Raw genomic sequence first — 24,716 nt, forward strand, 5'->3', positions numbered from 1 at the left:
ACTTATCAATAACTCCTCAGGCAGGAAGTCTCACACACATGACGGGCAGAGCACAACCGAAGCAACATGGCATGCATTACTGTAAAAAAAAAATAGTATCTGGAGCACAAAGAAACAATAAATACCCTCCAGAAAGACAAAATATAGAAAAACACCCTCAGAGATCAGTATTTTTGGAGAATTTATTTATAGAATTGTTATTTCAATTTGGCACACAATTGGAAAATGCTAATACAATTTGGTGGGATAACAGGAAAAATGCTGGAGTGTTGCTGATCCTTTGGAGAGAAAAAATGAAATGTGAATTACAAATAAGGAACAACTGGGGTAGAAAACAATGTTACCTGTAGACTATAACAAAAACCTGAAAGACTTAGAACCTTGAGACAGTGGGATGACATTTCCAAATGTAGACTGAAGCTGTCAGAGGCAACTTTTAACACAACCCAGGTTGTTTGCTCTCCTGAAAGAAGTTGAGCTTTTCAGAATTTAGCTTAATTTACTGTTCCTGTTTTATCTGGCTTGGTTCTGCTCACATTGAGTTCAGTGGGAATACTGCTATTGAGTTCAACAAAATCAGGCCTTTCACAGAGGGCCAATGCAGCCTCTTTCATAAGCAATGAAGCTCTGCACCCAGAGGGGCCACAAATGCCAAATGCTTGCAACATTATACTGAAAAACCATTTTCTCCTTCTTTTTGGGTGTTTAATTTCTCCTTAGTCCACCTGCATCTTTTCTGTATGTTCAGTACCCCTAATTGCATTAACTTCTCCACATTCCAACTATTTCGTTGGCAACTATTGCACTTGTAGAAACAGTCAGTACCTTAGACCTTAGTCCTAAACATCAACAGTTTCAGGATAAATTGGATAGTTGACTGCTGGGGCTCTCTCATTCTGGGACTGTTTTCACCTCTGATCTCTCATTTTTCTTGTCCACATCGACTAAGAAAGGATCAAGGATCAGAAGGGAACAGAGAGGAAGAGCAAAGAGGGAAAAGTGGCCATTAATTACTGGCTCCAGAGGGAGCCTCAGAAGGAAACTGGATGAGCACTTCTCACAGAAGAGCTGAAAGAGCTGATGTGGCATCTGAAAACCATGGCGTATAAGGCTAAAACAGATTCTCAGTATGAAACGTGGGTGCATGACCTCCTTGTGGGGTGGGAAGACACTCACAGCAGGTACTAGGACATCACTGCAAGAGATGCCATACAGAAGTTGCGGTTCACAATTCAAGCAATTGAGTCCTTGGAGCTACCATATTCTTGTCTCAGTGAGTTACATTACAGTGAAGTGGCTATAGTGCAGTTTCACCGAGGACAGCAGATTAGAAGATAAGACTATCAATGATATTTTGGCAAAATCAAATCTGTAACTGTTTGCGTGAAAGGGCCTAAACCACTAAAACACTGAAGAAAGGCTCAGCATGAGTGGCCTGACAGAAAACCATCCATTCAGCTTCGCCTTGGTTAGAGGCAGTCCTTCCTGCCCTCCTCTTGCTTGGGCTTAAAATCCCACAGCCATTTATTTGTGGTCCATTGAATCTTATCTGTATCATTATCTAACCCCTGAAAGACAAGAGAAATTAAACAATCAATGCAATTTAAAAATAAAGAAACAGAAGTAAGCGTCCTCTGTTGTAACTTTTCCAGCACAGCCATCTGATTCTTTCCACTACTCTAGTTTACTTCAGAAAACAGATCTACAAAGAGGCTGGGCATAACTGGAGAGGCAGTAGCCTAGAAAAGCAGTTTTCTATGAAAGAAACTGCTACTGGAATGACATCCATGAGACAACGAAGCAGCCATTCTCTGCTGGCATAACACAGCAGAGGCCCAGAGCAACACTTAGTCACTTCTCACTGCACAGCTCTTGGGAGATGTGCACTCCTTGTTTTACACATTAAATTAGAATTATACAATACTGCACCACTGTTGTAGAACTCCAACAGATAACAGGATGCTACAAAGACATTGGAATACACTTATTTATAAATAAAAAAGCAGAGATGAACTCCAGTACTGACTCCCCTCCCCACCCCTGATCTCCAGCCACTGGCCATTAAAAAAAATTAAATAAAAAAAAAAAAAAATAAATAAAAATCAAACCTTTTCTCACACCTGAAGCCAATTAGAAAACATGCCCCCTCTAACAACCATGGAGTAAAAGTAAATGTATGAAAAAATATCACTAGATGATTTTGCAGCTTCACCTATATGGTTAATTCACTATCCAAGTAAGCCATATCTACTAAGTATTTTCATTGTCATTACATGCTCTGTAGATCAGAACAAATAACTCTTAAATCCATCTGTAAAAGTCTGGCAAACAAGTTAATCTCAAAACCAGTTAAATACAATATTCAACCCATTTATTTCTGTGTCCATTTATTTAAAAAACATTCATTCAAGGAATGAAAGCTAGGACTCTTGGTACAGTACCAGGTATTATCTATGCTACCATACACTCTTTTTAGCAGAATGAAAAAGAAAAAATACATACAGTTTTAGAATAATTTCACTTGCAACTACCTTAATCATAATAGCCACTCAAAAAAATCCACCATTGGAAAACCAATGCTAAAATAATACATTCTCTTAATCCCTTTATTTGGAGCTAGAATGATACTTTTTTTTTTTTTAATTAAAATCTTTAAAAAACATATACTTTTGTAGGACCCACCTACAACATGCAATTGTTTTAAGTAGCATCTCTAAAAATGGTGTGTGACAGCTTTATGTGGAAAATGCTAAGATGTAAAGAACACTGTTGTAGCCCAGCAGTGAGATGTGGGTATGGTATGACTTCCTACCTCTCTGGGCATAAGGTTAAGTCACATCCACACTGATGAAACCAAACAAATATTTAAGCCAGAACAGCAGAACGTTTTAGAATGGAGTGTAAACACAGTCAAAGAAATGATATACTGAGTGTTAACACTGTACAAACAAAGTGCACTGAGACGTGTGCACTAAGCAAGCACTTGTGAATACTTGCTGGTCTGCATAAGAGTTACATTTATTGCAAAATGACATCTGAAACTGATACTCACCAGCTGCTCACCTGTTCTCACACCAAAGCAGCTGCTCTTTAAATTACACCAGGAGATCACAAGCACTACCTTGGCCCTCAACTGTGGGAAAGCTCTACGAGCTCAGGCTCTATGAGTAATTAACTGGGCAGCACACTCTCACCTCCTCAGTTTCATCAGGAGTGAGATTAGGCCAATAATGGTCCCCTTTGAAAGGTACTGAACATTGTGATCCACTGCAACAAAGCAATTTAGGATATTAATGTGTCTAAACAAGCACAAGTCTTCCTAATGGAAGGCTAGGCATTTTAGCCAGCATGAGGGAGGAAGGATAAGAGGGCTTTTCCTAAGGTACCTCATTTTCTTAAGAAAAAATAACTTATGGAAATACTTTTGTTCACTATTCTATGCCTTCAACTAAGATACAAATAAGCCCTTGTACATAACATACCATTTTTCATTTCCCATAAAGAAAGTCTGATCACAGCTTATGCAAGGAAGTGATAGAAGCATTCCCCAAAATAAAAGCAGTCCCATTTTCATAAAGTATGTTTACCTAAGATTTCAAGCTGGTTCTAAAACTGCAACATTTTATCTTAATTGCCCATTTAAGTATTGTGCATTTGATCTCTGTGACACAATCAGGTTTTTATACTAGGCTAACTACATTTCATATTTAAATTTTAATCCATGTTCTCTAACAAATAAATATAAGAAGAGCTTTCTTTAAAAAAACCTAGCCTTTAAGACATTAAAATCAGTCTCAAAAAGCTGCAGTCTTCTTGTAAAATATTACTAAAACCTTGATAAATGTTATTTTTATTTTTCACTGAAGTTTGAAAGCTCAACAAGTTTCTGAAATAGATCAGATCCTTTTTAAAAAGGGCATGATCACTTATTTGTCATAGCATACAGCATTTATTAAATTTAAGAATTGAAAGTTAAATTGCTTTGTGAATTATCTACATGTGTCAAAGTTATTTTCAAAGAGCAGCAATAGTGTCCATGTTGGAAAAGAAGTTCTCCAAAAACTATCTGCACCAAAAGGCTCACAGGACTAAGCTTCAGTCTCCTTTGCCAGTGAGTTCAAGAAATAGAAGTCTGTATCTGTAGTTATGCAACATCTGGGAGGTCTTTCGGAAATGTGAACTTCAGCTAGAAGTTGAAAGCAGTATCTAAACATTCTCCACTACTGACCTAAGGAGAAAAACTTCTTTTTAATCAGAAGAGCAGGTCTCATTAACAGTATGAAAGAAGTTAAAGAATTAAGGGTTTTGATCAGGCAGCGCAGGTCTACATTGAATAAACTTTGAACAGAAAAGATCTTATGGTAACTAAGAATTTTAGCATTCTTGAGGACAGATGGGCAGCTTATTTTCTGATAATTCAAATAACAGGTATATTTGAACCTTCTGAAACCCTTGGGGGGGATGCAGAGAACAACAATGCAGATGGCTACATGTTTGGAGACAGAGGTACAACAAACTGTCATTTGATATCAAAGGACCCACGTTCTGTTCTCTATGTACTGGATTGCAAAGAACATTTTTCAGTAAAGTTTTGCAGACCCTGCTGTACTTCAAGTGCCACATGTTCTTCAAACTTGCTTAAGCAGATTCAAATTCAAATGGTCTCTCTCTCTCTGTAAATTACCACAAACCAAATAAGCACAAGCTGTTTGGAATGGCTGAAGAGCTTTCTGCAGAAAAGAGTGCACCGCAAGCTAAAATGACAAAGCTATTCCTGGGGTTGTAGAAAAATTGATAGTTTGTATCTTGTGTTGGAAATGGAAATAACCAGTCAACCTACTATTTCTGATAAACTCATTCCCTCTGTCCAATGGAAAGAAAACCCAAACAAACAAAATAACTGAAGGTAATGAAGGAAGAGGCTGCTTCTATAGGCACAAACACCACATGATGAACAAGCATTAGAGAAAAATTTAGCATGCATCTTCAACACTGTTTGCAGAAATCAAGGACAAGAAGTAACTGCTAAAAACTATACAAGGAAATGCTGCCTTCTTTTAAAAAGGTATAAGGAAACAATTACACTGATTAATAAAACATCGATATTCACAACCCACCTGAACTAAAACTGGTTTACATCTTCAGGAAAGAAGTCAAAATAATACAGAACATTTCTTTTTTTCTCTTAAAAAGCAGAAAGAGTGCCACACTGTCAAAGATAATCTGTTGCTGCATAGAGATTTGAATCAACCTTCTTGTGCTTTCCATTCAGGGGATACAAAACACGAGGTCATGATTCCTGATAGACTGTTTACAGTCATCAGATCCCTATATAAATCAAGCTTTTTTTCCTACCTAATTTATTATGGAATTGCTAAAACTACAGTAAGATGTAAAAGATTTCAAGAGACTCCTGTGAGAAATACTCAAGTTATTTTATGAAAAAATTTGGATTTTTCTTTAGTTTACCTATGTTCCCCAATATATATGGTAAACGCACCTTGAGCATAAGAACTGCATGAAAACAGTCTGAAAAAAATAAAACATGGAAACTGATGTGTGAGACCATCGGTCCCCTTCCTACTTCTGATTATTATTATTTTATTCTTTTTAAATACCACCACTGATAAAACCCAATGCAAAATATAGTCCCCAAACCCACACCAAACTTCTTTGCTTTGCTGTGCATCTTTTCTAGCAGGTTTTCACGGCTGCTTCTTCAGACAGAGCATCTGGAGGCTCCAAAAGCACAACTTGTACGTCTCCATCAGTCATGTTTATTTGTGTGACCTTTTTTCCAGATCTGGAAGTCTTTCAATTAGTGCTTTATGGTTCATGTTGATACTGGCTATAAGTCCTCCTTCATTGCCATCTGAGCCAGTGTAACTAATTTCTTCACCAGTCAGGGTAGTCATATGGCCACCCAACGCTCTCAACACTGCATTTCCAGCACATATGTCCCATTTCTTAATGTAGGTGACATGGATATACACATCAGCTTCTTCTTGATTCTTTTCAGGCACATCAAGGAGGGCCAACACTTTATAGCCTAGAAGAAATAGGCAGAGGTAAACAAAAAAAATTAAACCAAGCTTTCCTGTTGAAACGCATTAAAAGAACAAGACTAGAAACTAAAATATAGTTCTGCTCTTATGTTTATTCACTCATTTCTCAATCCCTGTATCATGCTTATGTGCAGGGGTTGTGAGCCCTTGGCACAAGAGCCCTCTGCACTCCCTTGGAGGAGAGAGGCTTGAGGGCAAAAAGACTCCCCCCAGAGATAAGCAACCTTCCTCGGATCATGGTGACAAAGTGACCACCCCCAGCATGTCTTGTTTCTATATGGCAATAGCCTGTACCCAGTTGGCTAATTGGTTTCTACCCCACCCCCTGCCTTTCCCATAAAAGGCCCCTGTTTCTGCCCCTCAAGAGGGAGCCTTGTCCCTGGCCTCCCCTTCACAGGGGCTGCTGGACAATAAAAGCTACCTCTGTGGAATTGCCAAACGAGGCTCCTGTCTCTCGGTCCCCGAGTTCGCCTTGGGTGATTTCACAAAGAGCTGAATCACAAGAGCTGGAATCACTTGTAGCAGAGAAGTTGCTACACTTGCTGAGATCACCTGCTGCCCAGGGAGGCCTGCCATCACTCCTCGAAGAGTTGCTCTTTGTAGGACACTCTCTAGGAAGGTCGTGGCACACCAGTGCTGACCAGCATCGGACCCCCTGCTCAAGTCTATCTTTTTCTCCCTGGCTTTTTATTACAATACAAGGAAGATGTATACACCACTCTTTAATAAAGCAAAGCAGTCCTTTATTATTCATTATGCAGCACAAAGTAATTGCTCAAAAAGTGTTCTTTCTTTCATGGAATTTTTTGAGTTTTTCAACTCTTTGACCAATATTCTTGTTTCATTAATCTGTTAATTTCTTTATCTTCTTAAACAGAGTCAAGCCCTGGACAAGAGCTGCTATAATTAGCTACACTTTCCCTTTCTTTGTCATTTAGATTCATTATCTAAAGAAGCAATGCAAGACCTTCTTGACTAAAAAATCTGTAAGGGAGCTCTGGCTTCTCGTATTAAAGACACAGAAAGACACATTTCTGTAAAAATAAAATTTTACATGGCCTTTCTGGGACTTTAAAACTTCTGCTGCTTTACACTAGTGCCTCACATTTACATTCTGTCAGTAACATGCACAAGGACATCACATAAGTAAAAAGTATTCTAAAACTTCCTTCAATGAGTATGAGGCAGATAAAAATGGACTTTAGTGACACTAATTTTCTCTTTTGACATAAATGCAATAAATAGTACCAAACTTTAATGGCTTTTTTCTTAATTTTTTTTTAATCAACCATACTATCAGCTAACAACCAACAGATTCTCTTCCATGATTCTGCCTGTGGTCACACAACCCTTTCTGTCCCACTGAGGCATCAGTGCCTTAAGTGAACATACATCAGCATGTTTCAATGAAAGGACGACAACAACACTGCTGGCCCAGGCCTAGTTTCAGTAACATACTGACTTGTGAACAGCCTGAAGTCTGAACCAAGTTTGCATGCAGGTTCCCAAACACAGGAAAAACTGTGTCCCTAGGGTCAAGCACTTGCTTTCAGTGATGTGAAGATGAAAAAGCAAGAGGAAAAAGAGGAGGCACCACAGTTACATCCTTTTGCCTAGTAACAGCTGCACCATTAAAACATTCAGAAGCAATAAACTGGATAGGATGCTTAAAGAACCAAACCTGCTCCACCAGCGGGGATTATCACAGTTTTATTTCCAAATGTCTGCCGTGCAACCTGCTCAACTTTTCCTGCATGGGAGCGGGACACAATAATCCTTGGAGTCTTCTCATTGTAGGAGGAACGAGCTTTTACATTTGACCCACCATCCACCATTGCCCAGGCTACAAGAGAAACAAAAATTCTGCTAAGATTAACAAAAACCAATCTCTGTTAAGTGTGAAGATAAAAGGGTACTTATCTAAGAATATGTAATAGATACCTCTGACTTAATATCTCTCACTACTGTAACAGAGAAAGTTAGGGCTGACAGAGGATGCGGTGCATATCCACATGTGCACACAAGGGAAGACAAACAGGCCACACACACATTGGTGCATATGCCATTATCCCAAGCCTGACTGTTCTTGTGTGATACTTCCAAAGAACAGAGTAAGAGGGAAAAATCCCAAGTAGTTAATATTCAGAACTTGCAATTGGAAACCTTTTAACCAAAGTTAAAAGGATATCTCCTCATCAGAAATTTCCTCAAAAAATGTTTTTATGTAAGAACAAAAAGCCCCACTACCCTTTAAAGCAGATACCAAAAATGCTATGGAGTCATTTTGTTCAGAAGGATACTAATGCTAAGGAAGGAAATAGCTCAGGAGGATAGTGCTACAAAGAAAGATATTTGATGTTGTGCTTCAGACAACTGCATTTAGAATACACAACTTCCCACTTGTTTCATCATGATGTTCAAAGCCAGGCTTGGTAGGTGGCATCCCCTAACCATTAATCTGACATTTACTTAGTAAACTACCCAGCAATTTCATCTCAGTAGAGAGCCAGGTTGTTTGGCAACAGACTGAGCTGTGTGTAATAACAATGCTGACTGCCCTTTATTGCTCTGTATTTGTGTGGTAGTATTAGGAACAATCTGACTCAAAACATATTGGTATTTCCAGCTTGGAAAATGAATACTTGTCACACAGAATTCATTGCATCTCATCTGATTTCTTGTCTGAACATTGCACACTTCACTATTATTAAAGCAGAGAAATTCTCAACATTGCAATGCTAAAACCCCATTTCTTGAGATGGGTATTGATACCTAAAAAAACTATGTTCCAAAACCTCCAAGATTCTTGAAGCATATTCAAATATATCACATACTTAAGTGACTGGTAATTAAACTCATATTTATAGACAGCAAAATATTTAGCACAAAATGTTGAGTGTTCAGTGGGCCAAAAAAGGAGAACAAATACAAAATGCCTTTATTTAGACTTAGTTTTTGTGCCAGAGCTACTGCAGAACTTCAGCACTCTAGAGGTCAGTATTGCCTAAGAGAAAATGTAAACAGAAATTCCTGTTTTAAGTACACAGTAAGCCATGAATACTTAAACTGCTTTGAAGCTTTCAGAAGTGCATGCAAATTGACAAACTTGCAGCAATGCTTGCTGATACATCGTTAATACTAAAGAATTAATTACTTCACAGTTGTGCCATTAAAGCATGTCAGATAATCAATAAGGCTATGCTAGACAGTCTTGCCTGTTACATACAAAGAGTTGCCATTAAGATCTTAATTCAATCTTTTTTTATTCACACTGAATAAACAGCAGGTCCTGGGTATATTTATCACAGACCCAAGTTATTCTGCTAAATGAGAAAAGTACTCTTTTTTGCTAAAGACTAAAAGCACACATGAAACTGATCGGTATTTGCAGGTTTAACTTTTTTTTTGTTTGCTATAAGCACTCTGATTGAAGAGATCTTAGCTCTTAAACATATTTTCAGTTAGTTTGTTCTAAATGCATAATTTTTAGGTTGAACAAGGGCAGCATTTTCCTTTGTGGTTTCACAGCACAGAACACATCTGCAGCTCTAATTGTGAGGTCTGAAGTGCCCTTTTGCCCCAGTACTATTTTCTCATTTATACCTACAGATGTCCCCTGAAACACCAAATTTTGATTAACACTATGACTGACCATGATGGAAATATGTGAAGGCATGAAGGTACCTGTATATGATGAGAAGGGCTTGTGTATCACTCCTATTACTGGTTTACCATTTACAGCCACACAAACCATCGTTGTGACGTACTGTCGAAGATCCTCTGTGGACAAAACAACAAAGTGAGCAAGTTTACAATCAGATGTCAGAACACAAAAGGAAAACAGACAGGAGATGATTCAGATTGTTCTCTGAAGACCAGTTTACATTCTGCCTCTTTACAGTTATGTAACTTCGATGTATCTTCAAATAACCTTTCAGTTTTCAAAAGACTTTAAAGACTTTTCAGCTTTCCAGCAATTTTTCCTGTTCAGTAGATGTAACCTATACTGCCACCAGATCTAATGCTAACACCTGTGTCTTATGCAACCCATGTTTTCATGGAAATCTGTGCCCCTGCATTCTCCCTTCTCTGCCTCACCTCGTATTCTCTATCAGTTCAAAAATGGTAATTAAAAACCCAAAGAAGATTCACTGGAAAGGATAATTGTATCAATGAAATAGTCACCAAAACAATCCCATTTTTTCAGTTGTTCCTTAGTACTTATCAGCAAGGATTTTAGTTGGATTGCCTTGAACTGCTTATGTGACATCCAAAAACATTGGAAAAGGGGGAAGACTGAATTATGCATGCTTTTTTGAAAAATGACAACACAAATTTTCTTATATCAAGTTAAATAGGATATTTACTTAGCATTTCCTTTAAATAAGCAAAACTGAAAATATAAGATACTTAATGTTGTCACAGTAATGACTGAAATAAAGAAACATGAAATTCCAGTACAATCCATAATTGACAGTCACCATTTATTATGGCAATTACTTAGTTGCAAGGATACCAAAGTAATTTCAGAGTTGAAATATATAAATGTTGTAATTTAAGAACCACAGAGATTTCATTATGCAATTTGTTCAATTAAATCACAAATAGCTTTGACATAAGACACTTTAACAAGAGACGTCATTTTAGGTACTTACTATTTTGTCTCCAGGGTAAAAGGCAAACATCAGAATTACACACATGATTTGTGAACAAGAATCAGCTACCTGTGTATTCTTGTGTAGCATCTAATGGATCGATCCAGACAGTGACACTTTCTGCTGGCACCTCTTTAGGCTGTATTTTTTGCTTTATGTCTTCAGGAATACTGCGATCCCAGGAGACTGTCTCCTGATCAGCTGTGTCAACATGCTCCTCAGAATTTATCTGTGGTGAGACAACAAAGAAGTTGCACTAACATATCAGATACAGCAACTGCAGCACTTGGAAAAATTACAGGTTTGCTCACATTTTCTCTTTCTTCCTGCACCTCAAATGCAGGAATTAGTAATTTTTCAGCAGCTCACAGGCTATTATGGTCATGTGACAAGCAATGCAAAACCACAATCCAGAATTTTACTGTGAACCACACCACAGCTGGATACTGTTGCTTTGGCTGCAGCTCTCCCTACTGAACATTCCCACAGCATGAATCGCATTTTTTTAAATCAATATTTAAATGCAGTTGCTTTAAGGACTACCAGCAGACAATTTGACTCTGGAGAATCATACAGTACACAGACAGTAGGGGGTCTAATACTCAATTTATACAGACCAGTAGATGCACATGGAAATGTACAGATATACTACCACCAGATATTGTGAAGATTCTGCATGACTTGGACAAGAAGAAATCTTAGTACATATATTTCTGCTGCCGGCATTGAGTTACAACTAGAAATTTTAGCAGCTCAGTTGAATTTAACCACTACACAACTGTCAGACAAATTTATTTCACAAACAAGTAAGTAACAACCCATACTCATTTTTAGGGTAGGCTGGGGTAAGGTCCTAAGGATAGCCCATGAAGAACATTTATAAACAGCAGTCAAAAGTCACATGTAAGCCTATTGTCACTTGCTGCCCAGCTTAATGAACTTTACTTCACACCAGAGGGCATTTCAGTACATCAAGTGGAGTTTGGCCCAGTAGGGGAGCACACAGCACCAATCTGTTGAATGGAGTAATGATCTGCAAAACCCAACACAACGTCCTTGTGACTGCAGTAGCACAATATTTTTGGATGACCAGAGATGCAGCTGTCCCAAAAATTGGAGGCAAGTGACATGGAAAGACAAGGAAAATGAAGGAGCTATCAGACAACATTTGAATGTGACAGACCTCAACTGCAACAAGTTATTAGCCAAGAGTTAAGGGCCATTTTCTCCAAGAGAATTCAAAAAGTAAAAGGAAGCAGAACTGCAGCAACTCCAGCCATACATCATAGCTGTCTTCTCACATAAAACCAGTATTTGAAGCATTATATGCCAAACATGGAGCTCTTGAAGTTGCTGTGACATTTACAAATTAAACATCTGTCACTGTCCAATAAACCTGACAATTGCATTTTCCCCTAGGGAAAACAGTCCTGCAAAGTCAAGATGAGTAGTTCCACAGACTTGGCAGTCTCAACACAGCCCCTGGGCAGTCAAAGTTCCACTGCAGCACATGACATACCATCATAAAAAAACATTTCCTCAACAGAAGAAAGGGGCCTCCAAAAAGTTAAAGGGTTGGAACCCATGCTCAAAAGGAAGAATATCTTGTTAAACCTGTTGTTAGAGTACACTAGAATTTAAAGTCTGAAACCACCTGAAAGGTACTGTTTTCAGAGAAACACCACCTACTAGTTCAGATTTTGTGCAGCATTTATAATGATTGTCTCTCAACAGACATGATTATTCCACTAGAAAAAAACTGGGGAAAGAGTGAGAAGGTTGCACAGCCATCTGGAGAAAGTAAAACAAACAAACAAACAAACAAAACCCCAAAAACCAAACCAGACCAAAACCCCCAAATAAAACCAAACCAAAACAAACAAACAAAACCCCCCAAAACCAAAACAAAACCCCACAAATCCCATCCCCTCCAACCAGGTCACTACTTCCATTCATATGACCATTTACTCTGTAGCCTTGGCTAAATATTTGCCTGAGAGGGGCTCACCAACCCTTAAAACTGAAAGCTTCTTTTATTCCTGCTTTTTTTCTTTTTTTTTAATGCAGGAAAATATACCTGGAAAACATGCCTCTGTGTTAATTCCATGTTCCTATTTGTCATTCTCATTTGCTGGCAGCCTCCAGAGGCCATGACCTCACAGTTTAAACTTTTCTCAAGCGATATGGATATGTAGTTCACTGCAATCCCAAACCCTCACTCATAAATTAGGAGTAGCTATGGTAGAAAGATAGTGACAAGGCCAAATATTTCAGACACTAGACCTTATCTCAGCAAGATGCTCTGGGGTTAATTGCCTAATAGCTGTAAGGTGTAAAAGCCCACCTGGGGAAGTTCTGGAAGCACTGACATGATGCTTAACTACATTTTGGCAAATTTCCCCAGTTACGCTTGAATTAAAAGCCCTCCTCACAAAGAACTGCATCAAACACAGAGATTTAATAAAATATATGTAAATCAGTGCATGGAATACTGCTGGAAAGTAAAATAAAAAACCAAAAACCATTATTTCATAAACAAGGCAGTCAGGCTGCATCTGACCAGTACGGAGCTTCCTCAAAACCAGCCTGTAAGGTGCAGGAATTCCGTAACAAATGAGGGATGCTGCTCATGGAAGCCAGCAGCAGAGGTCCAACACCAATACCAGGATCAGTCCATGGTGTGCCTTCCAAAACACCCAGGTGTTTCCAGCCTTCAGAAACCTCTGCACAGAGAACACTCCCCTCCAGCACACTGGTGATGGGAACACAGATCTGCTCAGGAACACAGGAAGCAACTCCAATATACTATGAACTTGTCTGGATAAATGCAGTGCTCTAACAAACAGCCAACAGTCCTGACCACTTAAAGACTTCAGGGAAACTAACAGTGGCTCTTTGTCCTGTCCTGGTTTAGTCCCTACCAGCACTTCATGCTGTCTTTGTGGCAGCTCTTCACTCAAAAAGCCTACTTGAATACCAGCTAGCTGTCCCTGGCATGGTGCACAACTTCAGGTTTTTTCCTGGTCTGAAAGAGTGGAACACAACTGTAGTTATGCCTTTGAATTCACCCATCGAAGGTAAATTAAAGTGAAAAAATATATGCAAACACCACCACCCCCCATCCCAAAACAGAAGCTTCTATTTTTAAAATCACACATCAGTACATGAAAATGCAATGCTTTTCTTAGAAAGTGTTTGGTGGCATGTGAATTTTTTTTTTTAATTTAGTACTCCCTCTCCTTCCCCACAGAATTCTCCAGCTCAATACTCATTTTATATTTTAATATGCAAATAATCCAGTATATTGAAAAACATGAGGTAGCACAGCACTTTATTCCAGAGAGCATCAATATCCCCATCTGATAATTATGTCCTTACAACAGTAAGATCAAATGGACCCTCAGCAAGTTTCCAGATGACATGAAGCCAAGGAGTGCATGTGACAAAACAGAAGGAAGGGACACCATCCTGAGGGACCTGGACAAACTTGAGAAGTTGGCTCACAAGAACCTCATGAAGTTCAACAAGTCCAAGCACAAGATGGTGCACCTGGCAATCCCAGGCATGAGTACAGTCTGGGAGAACCCACTGAGAGCAGCATAACGTAGCCGGACTTGGGGTTTATCATGGATGTGTGCTCACAGTCCAGACAGCCAACTACCTCCTGGGATGCATGAAAAAAAGCAGCATGGCCGGCAGGAGGAGGGAAGCGATTCTCCCCCTCTACTCTGCCCTGGTGAGACCCCACCTGGAGTGCTGCAACCAGGTATGGAGTCCTCAGCATGATAATGACGTGGACCTGTTAAGAGTGGGTCCAGAGAAGGGCCACAAAGATGATGAGAGGGATGAACACCTCTCCTATGAAGAATGGCTGAGAGCTGGGTTTATTAAGCCTGGAAAAGAGAAGGCTGCTGTGAGACCTTAAGGCAGCATTCCAATGCTTAAAGGGTGCTTATAAAAATAGGGAGAATAACTTTTTACATGGGCAGATAGGGATAGGACAAGGGAGAATGGTTTTAAGCTAAAAGAGGAGAGATTTGGCTTAGATTTTAGGAAGAAATTCTTTACTGTGAGGGTGGTGAGGCACTGGAACAGGTTGCCCAGAGAAGCTGCGGATGCCTGTCATAGGTTAGCAAGCTGAGTCTCGGAAGTGATGTTCTCCTTACAGCTTCCTCTATGACCGGATAGAACCTATCAGCCGGCCAGTTTGAATATGGACAATTCTTTAAGCCACTTAAAGGTGTGACTGCCTCTTCGATCCACACTTAAGAATAGACAAACCCCCCCCTCAAGCTCTCTCTCGTTTCCGGCGCTGGGACAGGTGGCTGCGGGGCCCAGTCCCCTCTTGGGCCAGGCCGGGCCGGGCCACGGCTCCAGGATGACCCCCCCAGCAGGGCTGTGGGCAGCCAGAGCGGCTCGGAACGCACCCCCCCACCTCCACTGCGGCCAAGATTTCAGCAAAAGCGGCACCGCTGTCCGGCAGAGGCCAGGTGACCAACAGCGATAAGCCACATTCCAGCTGCAAAGCCTAGGTTAGACTAACCCTTTTAGTGCTGTGAAGAGCTGAAAACCTGAGGGAAGAGAAAGAGGAGATGCTTAAAGCTGAAATTCTGTTGTGAAGCTATGATATATCAGAGTATCCCGTTGTAATTTCATGAAGATATGGGGGGTGGAGTGTTCAACTCGTAAGCAAAAGCACCTGAGATAGGCAGATGCTGATGCAGCTGTAATTTCATGAGAAGTTTGGACAGGGAGAGATGGACCAGATGAGGACTTTTGCTCCAAATGGGAAAGGAGAAAACCTCAGTTCCTAGAGATGCTCCCAGAGATAGTCCTAAAGATGAAGATGAGGAAGACCCTTTGCTCCCAGGGAAGGAGAAGGGCCTCTGTTCTTGTTTCTGAACGGCTCAACCTTAAAATTGTACCCCAAAAAACTTCAAGAGTGGACCCTCGAAAGCAGTTGCGGGAAAAGCTGCAAGTCGGGGGAAGGGACTCACATGCGAGCAGAGAGACTCCTCTTCCTAAATGGACTGAACAATATTTGGAAGTGGGCGGCTGTCTCGTTGTGATAATGTTTTCATAGCACGAGCAAGAAGAGGCTTCTCTTTCTAAATGGACTGAACAAGGTTATTATGGAAGCGGTAAACAGACTGAACATCTCAAGGGTTGTCTTTTCACATTGTCAGTGGGAGAAGGGAGGAAGGCGGGAGGAGGAGGAGAGTTCTGAAGGTATGATATAATTTTTTTTCCCCCTCTTTTAGGTCTGTTAATAAACTTCTTTATATTCTTTCAAGTTTGGTGCCTGCTTTGTGTTTCTCCTAATTCTTATCTCACATAAGATAAGCAGTAATGAGTATTTTGGGTCAAACCACTACACGAAATTGGTGTTTCCGCCCGGTTACAAACCCAACCCGCTACAATGCCTCAGCCTTCAAAGTGTTCAAGGCCAGACTGGATGGGGCTTTGAGCAACTTTGTCTAGTGGAAGGCATTCCTGCCCACAGCAGGGTAGTTGGAACAAGATGATCTTTAAGGTCCCTTCCAACACAAGTTATTTTACGGCTCTAGGATACCCACAACTACACACCTTGGAAGGTGTGAAGGTCAGTACCTATGAGGTGGCTGCATGGGACTGTACTTGATTTGCTCTTATTTGACTGTGCTTCAGAGATGTCACAGCTCAGGGGAGAGCGGTTCGACCAGCAGTCTTTGGTACTTCCCCCACTTAGAGACCCCTTCAATCACTGCTGCTGCACTGCACCAAAGAGCAGCCCTATACCTCCTGCACTACAAGTCAGATTGTTTTACCTCCATTGGCTCTGCTTCTCTGTTTTTCTCCTCAAATGTATCAGAGGTGAAAGCTGTCTCAGCTTCTCACAGCATCTGTACATCCACAAATCGTGTGAAGGAATCAGATGCCAAAACTTGTGAATGTAAACACCCACTTGACAAGTCAGGACATATAAATATGCTCAAAAGGAGAGAACGCTCCAGGAGAGCACACAGCACCGTATTTCCAGTATCTGAGGAAAGTATCTAACCTACCCTGGTTACAAAATCTGTTACAAAGGGACCAGTGTGCATTCACACCAAGACTTAGCTCACCTGCACCCAGGACCATTCATGATCCCTCCCTTCCAACTTTTAAATTTGGGGGTGGTGAATAAGAGTTTTCACTGTGAATGAAAGCTGCTTCTTGAAAGTTTAGGTTACTTAACTCTGAAAAGAATGCAAACTGGGAAATCAAAGTACCACTTCTTTTTGTAAATTTAAAATACCTTTAAGCTTTAAAAAATTTGAATAGTAGCCTTACCAGCATAGGAAAAAAACCCCTTAATTTTATTCAATACACTGACATTTTTAAAGCCAGCTGCTTGCTTTTGAAAAGGTTCTTTTCCTCCTTAGATTACCACAACATATTAGAAAGGAAAAATAAGCTTTTACAGGTGATCTTCGTGCCTTTCAAAAATGTTCCTCTTGCCAAGGTTCAATTTACAAAGAGTTTTAGCAAGGCATATTTTGTTATGAAAGGAGAGAAGACCTTGCTGAATCACATGGTTTTCTAAAAAAAAAAACCCCAAACTTATTAAAAGGTAATTAAGTTTAAAAACTGTAAGTTTAAAGTACTAAATTTTAATTAAGTTTAAAACTATAAAATGTATTTGTATATAAATATGTAAGGTATAAAATCATACAAATGTATGAAATAATAAGAGGTATAAACCCACTGGTCTCATGTTGTCATTCATTTGATCAGAAAACAAATATTTCTATAATTATACCACAACACTGAAAATGGACACATACATTTTTCAAGGCACCTAAGTCCAGACAGACAGAGGTTTCCCTCTACCATCAACTACATCTTTGTTTATTTTAGCAACAAGAAGTCACTTAATGCAGGAATAAGGTGACAGAATGTGCAAAGAAGAATCTAGACAAGCCTAAATGTCCAGAAGCTCAATTAGTGCTTATCAAAACTCGTTTGGTAACTTTGGCCATTAAGCCAGCAGGAAGCACACTGAAAGAAAAAGGATTTAATAAATGATAAAGACATATCCGATGACAACTCTGCTTCTGTGGCCTTACGATGAATAGAGATTGGTAAAAACAACAAAAGTGGAATTGAGGGAATCAGCATGGATCACAGAATTCACTGTTTCCACCAGTAATCTGCAGAAACAACTAGAATTTTAGACCAGGAAAATAGAGCCACTTGCTCATTAGCTCACACAAGTAGTTTCAGTAGATGGCAAAATTCTCTATTACAGTTCTATACAGACCCAAGTCTAGTAAAGAGAAAGGGATGACTTGCTCATCACAAGAGTTGCAACACTTCTCGTCATTTTAAGAAAACATCCAAATAAGGACAGATTAGAAATCTACCAGTAAAACAGATAATACCCAGAAAACTTCCACTGTTTGTGAGTGGCTACACTAAGAAATTCAACTCTCTAGATGCTCAGCTGATAGATTAAACACCCCCAGTGTACAAACAAGCCAAATGAATGCTTCTAATTGCATCTGAAAAGAAAATCACGGAACTCATTAGCATAAAGTTACAGTCTTTAAGTTCATTTTTATGCAAAGAGAGTAGGCATAAGTCATCTGGCATCATTTGGAACCCGTGTTAGGAGATGCATCTCCAGACACCTATTACTGAGATTCCAGATTGACATTCACACTTCTTGTTTTACTTAGAAACCCACTGACAGTTGCAAAGATCATCCGGGTCAGAAGAACATTAATTTTATTAAAAGCCCTAAGACTGAGGAGGCCTCTCACAACATGAAATGACAAATTACTGAACTTCTTCACTAAAGTGCAATACTTCTGAAGCTTAAGTAGTATTTTGGTTTTTAAACCTACTTCTTTAACATATCTATCTTTCACACAGAATCAGTATCAGTTGCAGAGTGTGCCATCCCAGATGAAATTTCAGTTTTTTAGGTATGTTGGCACTGTGGTCAGAAGCTTGTAAACAGTGAGTTTAAACCTAGACAGTACTTCAGATAGCCTGACAAAAAAGGAGTGCTCGGAGTCACTAATCTTCGAAAGCCAGATTAATTTAGAAGAAAATCAAAGTAAAAGTGACATGTTCTTAAATTTTCATTCCAAACGCTGATTCCAGCATTATCATGCATAAGCTTGAAATGCAGTATTTATCATCAGTCTTAATTGGGAAAGAGATAGAAGAACATTTGTATTCAGAACAGTGTCAAGACTCATAAAAAGATGCTCAAAGAGAAAGACTGGGACAGAGGAAGACTTGATTTCCACCACAGTCACAATAAAAAAAAAGAGGGACCAAACAAGATGAAACTCTATTCAGTATTTACACTAGAAAACAAGACATAGAGCTGATGCAACTCTAGAACAAAAATAAGCCAAAACAGCTCAAAATGGGAATGTAGGGCAGAATAAAATCTGACCAGTAAGACTGAAGTCTGCATCCTGTGAAAATAACTCTAGTATAGCAGCAACAAAACAGCAGAATTGTGTGGATCACTTTAAAATTGCCTTTTTCAGTCAGAGGACAAGAGGTAACGTGGTCAAAGTGAAAGTTTAAGGAACACTCTGTCAATCATTCCTGCCTTTGTGACCAAGCAGGGCTGCTCCTTCAGATGTGCTGAAGATGGGCTGTAATGGGAAGTGAACCATGGTATTCCTAAATAACCTTTCTTTTAAATAACTTTTATTTTAAATTTTTACTCGGGATACATTCAGTTATCAAGGTCCTGACATTGATCCCTGGTCAGGCCACATTAAAAGAAATAAGACCCTAAGGCATGATGCTGAGAGGGATCTTTTAGCAGGTAATGCTGCTGAAACTCTGGAATGATGAGATCATTTCTTCACAGAAGCTCTTCTGAGCAGAACATACCAGTGTTTCCGGCTAGTCTACCACTGAATTTGGAAAGAATGCCGCCCCAGTCCACTACTACCCCAGCAGCAGGGCCTTAAACATCTCCTTAATCTCCTCACCTAACTCCCACCCCAGTCCTTGTCACACTACCACTGTGTCAGCACAAGGAATAAATAGGGCTGCATGGAGAATCAACCAGGAAAGAAGAGCAGTAACCCAGAAAAGATAAACAGTAAATAAAAAATGAAAGAAGCAGAGGGGATGATTACAGCTGGATCAGAGCTTTAACTTGTTCTTAGCAAGACAAATAAATGAGGGAAACATATTGGTAATGCAGGAGCCTGTAACTGCAGTTGAGAACCTCACCAAGAGAAAGTGATGCATGTATTTTAGCATTAAGTATATTTCAAAATCAACTGTACAAAGATGCATCATGGAATACACATGCAAATATTTATTGCTGGATGTTGAGTGCAATCAGACAACACTGGGTAATACCCAAGGTAGCAGTAAGTGACTTGCCTCTTTGTCCCTTATCTTTCTCACGCTTGGTTCTGAGGGATATAAAAACACCACCACTAAATCTACTTCACAGTGATAAAACACAGTTGAGCTGCACCTCTTCGGTCTTACCTAACATAGCTTGAGAAGTCTTAACTGATGCAAATGCATCTATTTATATCAAACAGAGCAGCTGATGTCAGCAGTGGAGTTCCTCTGTACAGACAATACCTTTACTTAACAGAACAAAGGCAAACATTTTCTGTGGGATTTTTTCCCCCTCAGATTTTGAAAGGGCTTTTTTTATAAATCTCAACTCTTAGTATTATAAGACTTTTTCCAGATTTATTTCAGCTTCTGCAAGTGAGAAGCCTAACTCTTCTATCTTCTCTTAATAACCACACTTTAAGAGACTCTGATCTGCTTCAGACAGACTGTTTTCATGCTTTCCCTTTTTATGTCCAGCAGCACAAAACAGGGAATGCAACGCAGCTCACTTACTTTTGTTTATTTCAGTTGCATGACTTCGCCCCTTGGTTATTTTGAAACATTGGAAAGCCATGGTTATTCTTAGAGAATCATGGAGTAATATAATGGTTTGGGCTGGAAGGGACCTTCCAGCTCACGTCACTCCAACCCCCCTGCCATGTGGTGGGACACCTTCCACTAAACCAGGCTGCTCAAAGCCTCCCACCTGGCCTTGAACACTTCCAGGGAGGAGTTATCCACAACTTCTCTGGGCAACCTGCTCCAGTGCCTCACCACTCCCACAGTAAAGAATTTTGTCCTAATGTCCCATCTTAACCTGCCCTCTTTCAGATGAAAGCCATTCTCCTTGTCCTGTCAATGCATGCCCTTGTACAAAGTTCGTCTCCAGCTCTCCTACAGCCCCCTTCAGGTACTGAAAGGCCGCTGTAATGTCTTGCAGAAGCCTTCTCCAGACTGAACAACTCCATTTCCTTTGCTTTACAAGCATATCTTAGCACCTAGTTTTTGTGCTGCAGCATTTGGCAACAATTTAAATACTGAGGTACCCCTGTTAAGCTCAACAACTTCACGATGTGAGAAAATCAGCATTTTGCATAAGCTTACTCTTGGAATTATTTCAGTTTTTGTTTGACAGCTTTTATTAGCATCATCTCTAGCAAGGAGAGCAGGTTTATTTGACTTCAGCAGCATCTTTTATTCTGGAGTGTCACTCTGTACACGGGGATAAGATTACAGATATAAAATAAGATATTTCTTACATTATGCAATTTTATACTGCCTCAGAAAATCCTCTATAATCCTTATATTCACACCAAAACTCAGCAGGTCTGTTTTACGAAAGAGCTGCAGTCTTAGATGGGCTGTTCTGAAGTTACCCTTGATGGATTAGTAGATTGAGATGATACTTTGTCTTCACACCTGAGAACCACATGTATGTATACAGTAGTAAAAGAAAGCTTTTATTTTAGTTTGAACAAAAGTTTAATGAATATATCTTCATCACAGACTTTAAGAGACAAAATGCCTTACCAGTGTATGCATAGCTTAGCGAGTATTTTTTTAACACCACATAAGATAAGCTGTTATTATCCCCATCATATTCTTAGAATACTAAACATCCCACAGCTGATCTGTCAGACTGAATAACTCCAGATCACCTGAAAAACTTGTGAAAGACACAAGTCAGACTGTCACTGCTAAGAATTCCAGGCTCCAGAGCAGAGTTTACACATGACCACAGAACAGGCAACACACAGTTTACTGTACTCTTCAAGCCCAGACCAAACTCCCAGCCTTCTTTAGAAGCACAGGCAACTCTTACATCTAGATTAATGAAGTCCTTCCATCTGTGAAAGGGGAGAAAGCATAGAGGTTTCAAGCCAGCTAAGCTGTAAAGCCAAGCTCCATGAGGACACCGAATAATGCAAGAGAACAGGGGTCAATACTTTTTCTTCCTTTAACACTGGGCCTCTGAAGGTGGCTTGTCACCGACAGACAATCCAGGAAATCTTCAGAACAGAATCTGCACAATCTTTCTGTAGAGGAAGATTAGTCACATATCAAGTTTACTTCAAACACTGAAGAATTTGTTGTTTCCTCTAGATTTCACATGCAGTAAGTTCTTTACAACACTTTAAAACTCCACCAAAACAAAGAAACAAACAAAAAAAAGCCCAAAAAGCCAACAAACAAAAAACTACACTTTATTCTGTGGAACTTTCAAAACAACTACTAAAAATTGAATAGTAACTCACCAACCAAAAACCAGACTTAGCTACTTTTTCTGTCAACCTGTCCAGCAGAAGCATATGATCACCACCTCTGAGATCCAAATTTAGGGCTTTCTACCCATTTTAAATGGCCGTAAAAAGCTATTTAACAGGAATTTATAAAGGAATTTAACATCAAGAGACAGAAGTTCCGATTTACTGAAGTGAAAGCAGAAACGATGCCAACAAACCCCAAAAAGCCTCAAAGTATAGTTCAAAGGTTAGGGCACAACCTTAAAAACTAGACCCAGATTTCAGAAGTGAGGGAGAGCAGGAAGGGGTGTACACCTCTGAAAGCAAAGTAAACTCATTCTGCTCAGGTAGGCAGTGGTCCACAGTATTAACACAGCTGTGCCTATCTGCTGTCCCACAGCCACGAGCGCTAAACACTCGATTATTGCAGCGCTATGTTCCTAAGCCTCGAATTCTCGATCGCTGCTCCGCACTCCTGGCTCTCCCCATAACTGACGGCAGGAAGGACAACTAGCAGGAAGGATAACTACAAAAACAACGGCATTCCTGATCTCTTTATCTTAAGCGTACGCGGAATCTGCGCTGTGCAATTACCCGTATCTTTAACCACAGAGCTCACGATCCACTCGAGCGAGACTCGGTGCTTCCCCCACCCCTCCATGCCCGTACTATTTGATACTGTTTCACCTCGAGTGGCTTCGCTTGCAACACGCTCCAACTCCTTCCCCTGCAACCCAACACCCAGGGCAACAAGCATAAGGTGGCACTGCCACAACTTCAGCGGGAGGGGCAGGAACAGCGCAAAGGAGGGCAGCGCTTCCCGCCGGCGGTCACAGACCGCAGAGGCGCCGGTGTGCAGCAGCCCAGCGCCGGGGCTCCACACCGGGGTCCCAGCGCCGGGCCCGCGGCAGCCCCCGCCCCACGGAGGGGCCTGGCACCCACCTGCACGGCGGGGAAGGCGCCCTTCAGCAGGTAGAACATCCTGCGGTTGGAGAGGAGGTCGCCGGTGGTCAGCTGCTCCTCGGCCCCCTCCCGCGTCTTCCCCTTCGCCTTGGCGTTGAGGACGTTCCCCTGGCGGACCCGCTTCACCTCCTCCCCGCCCCTGACGGCGGCCAGCACGGACACGGCCAGCAGCTCCCGCAGGTCCACGGCGCCGCCGGCCGCGGAGCCGTGGGGCGTCTCGGGCCCGCCGGCCGCCGGCTCGCTCAGCATGAAGAAGGCGAAGCGGCCGGCCAGGAAGCCGGAGTAGAGGTGGTAGAGGACGCCCAGCCCCAGCAGGCAGAACACAGCCATGCCGAGCGGCGAGAGGCGGATGCCCATGGGGGCCATGGCCGCAGGGTGGGCGGGCGGCGGGGCCGGGCAGTCACCACAATCCCATGGCACGGCCGGAGCGCTCCGCTCCCGCTGCTGCAGCGGCGCCGCGCCGGCTCCACGCTCGCGGCCGAGGCAGCGCTGTCTGTATCCGGGTCAGGCGGAGGCGGAGCCCGCCGCGCGCACTGAGCATGTCCCGCTGCCCGGGACCGCGGCGTTCGCCGGGCGTCCGGCGGGAGCTTGGGGGGTGCCCGGCTGCCCGTCGTGCACATCCATGGCAGCCCACACCGTCCACCGCCCGCTGGTTCTCCTGAGCTCGGTGGTTTGGGGTGATTTTTTCCTTATCTCCCTCTAGGTGCTCCAGGAACCTGCAGCGGCGAGGGAGCTGCTGCCGCCCGCGGGCAGGAGCCGGAGCCGGAGCCGGAGCCGGAGCCTGAGCCGAAGCCCGCCCGGCACGCTGGGAAGGGGTTTTCTGATGGAAATCGCTGTTGGCATAAATTGCCGCTAAATTTCTGAAGATGCACTGTTAGCGGTGCTGAGCGTCACTTCTGAGCGTCACTTCTGAGCATCTCTTGGTTTTGTCATACTGGTTCGGAAAGTTCGGGACTTTTTGCCACCCCGTTCCTCGAAGAATTCCTCTCATTCAGTAAAATGAAGCAAATCCACTATTTCCTTAGCCAAGTGGTGTGATAAAGGCCTGCCTGTCTTAATTTATACTTTTTCTTTGCACCTCAGTTGTTTTGAGTGAGTGTGAAACTTCATAGCCAGGATGGACATCTGGGGTATGAACTGAGAAGAGTCTCTGATTTCTTTCTGTTCTTATTTCTGATTCTTTTTAGTAGTTTTCAGTAAGTTACAAACAGAAGAACTATGTTAATTCAGCATTGTTTGAATTAGTATTTTTTACTCGAGAGCAATGTTCTTGATACACAGGTTGTAGAAACAAAACTTGGTAGTGATTGTGGGAAGAAGTAATTACTAGGGATCATTATAACTCTTTGCTTGGGATGTTGCATTTAAATTTTTTTAAGTGTTAAACTCAGGAAATCAAGAATGTGAAAACTATAAAGACCAAAATTAAGATCAGC

At 41.2% G+C, this 24,716-nt stretch overlaps 1 protein-coding gene across 1 annotated transcript; it reads right to left on the bottom strand.

Annotated features, from left to right (window-relative positions):
- Positions 1–164: 164 nt before the first annotated feature.
- BPNT2 (3'(2'), 5'-bisphosphate nucleotidase 2) lies at positions 165–23,849 on the bottom strand. Its single transcript, XM_032126015.1, has 5 exons — positions 23,260–23,849; positions 10,790–10,949; positions 9,750–9,845; positions 7,747–7,908; positions 165–6,049 (listed from the first exon to the last, which is right to left on the bottom strand). The coding sequence occupies exons 1-5, from the start codon at positions 23,644–23,646 to the stop codon at positions 5,778–5,780; spliced, it is 1,077 nt and encodes a 358-aa protein (XP_031981906.1). The 5' UTR covers positions 23,647–23,849; the 3' UTR covers positions 165–5,777.
- Between the last annotated feature and the right edge of the window lie 867 nt (positions 23,850–24,716).

The sequence above is a fragment of the Corvus moneduloides genome, chromosome 1, assembly GCF_009650955.1.
Source record: "Corvus moneduloides isolate bCorMon1 chromosome 1, bCorMon1.pri, whole genome shotgun sequence".
Lineage (NCBI taxonomy): Eukaryota > Metazoa > Chordata > Aves > Passeriformes > Corvidae > Corvus > Corvus moneduloides.

Excerpts from the sequence above, each read along its gene's own strand:
- BPNT2 (XM_032126015.1), bottom strand. The coding sequence starts at position 23,646 with ATGGCCCCCATGGGCATCCGCCTCTCGCCGCTCGGCATGGCTGTGTTC. Across the intron at positions 10,950-23,259 it reads GCGCCTTCCCCGCCGTGCAG|ATAAATTCTGAGGAGCATGT; the intron begins GTGGGTGCCAGG and ends GTCTCACCACAG. Across the intron at positions 6,050-7,746 it reads AATCCCCGCTGGTGGAGCAG|GCTATAAAGTGTTGGCCCTC; the intron begins GTTTGGTTCTTT and ends TATTTCTTCTAG.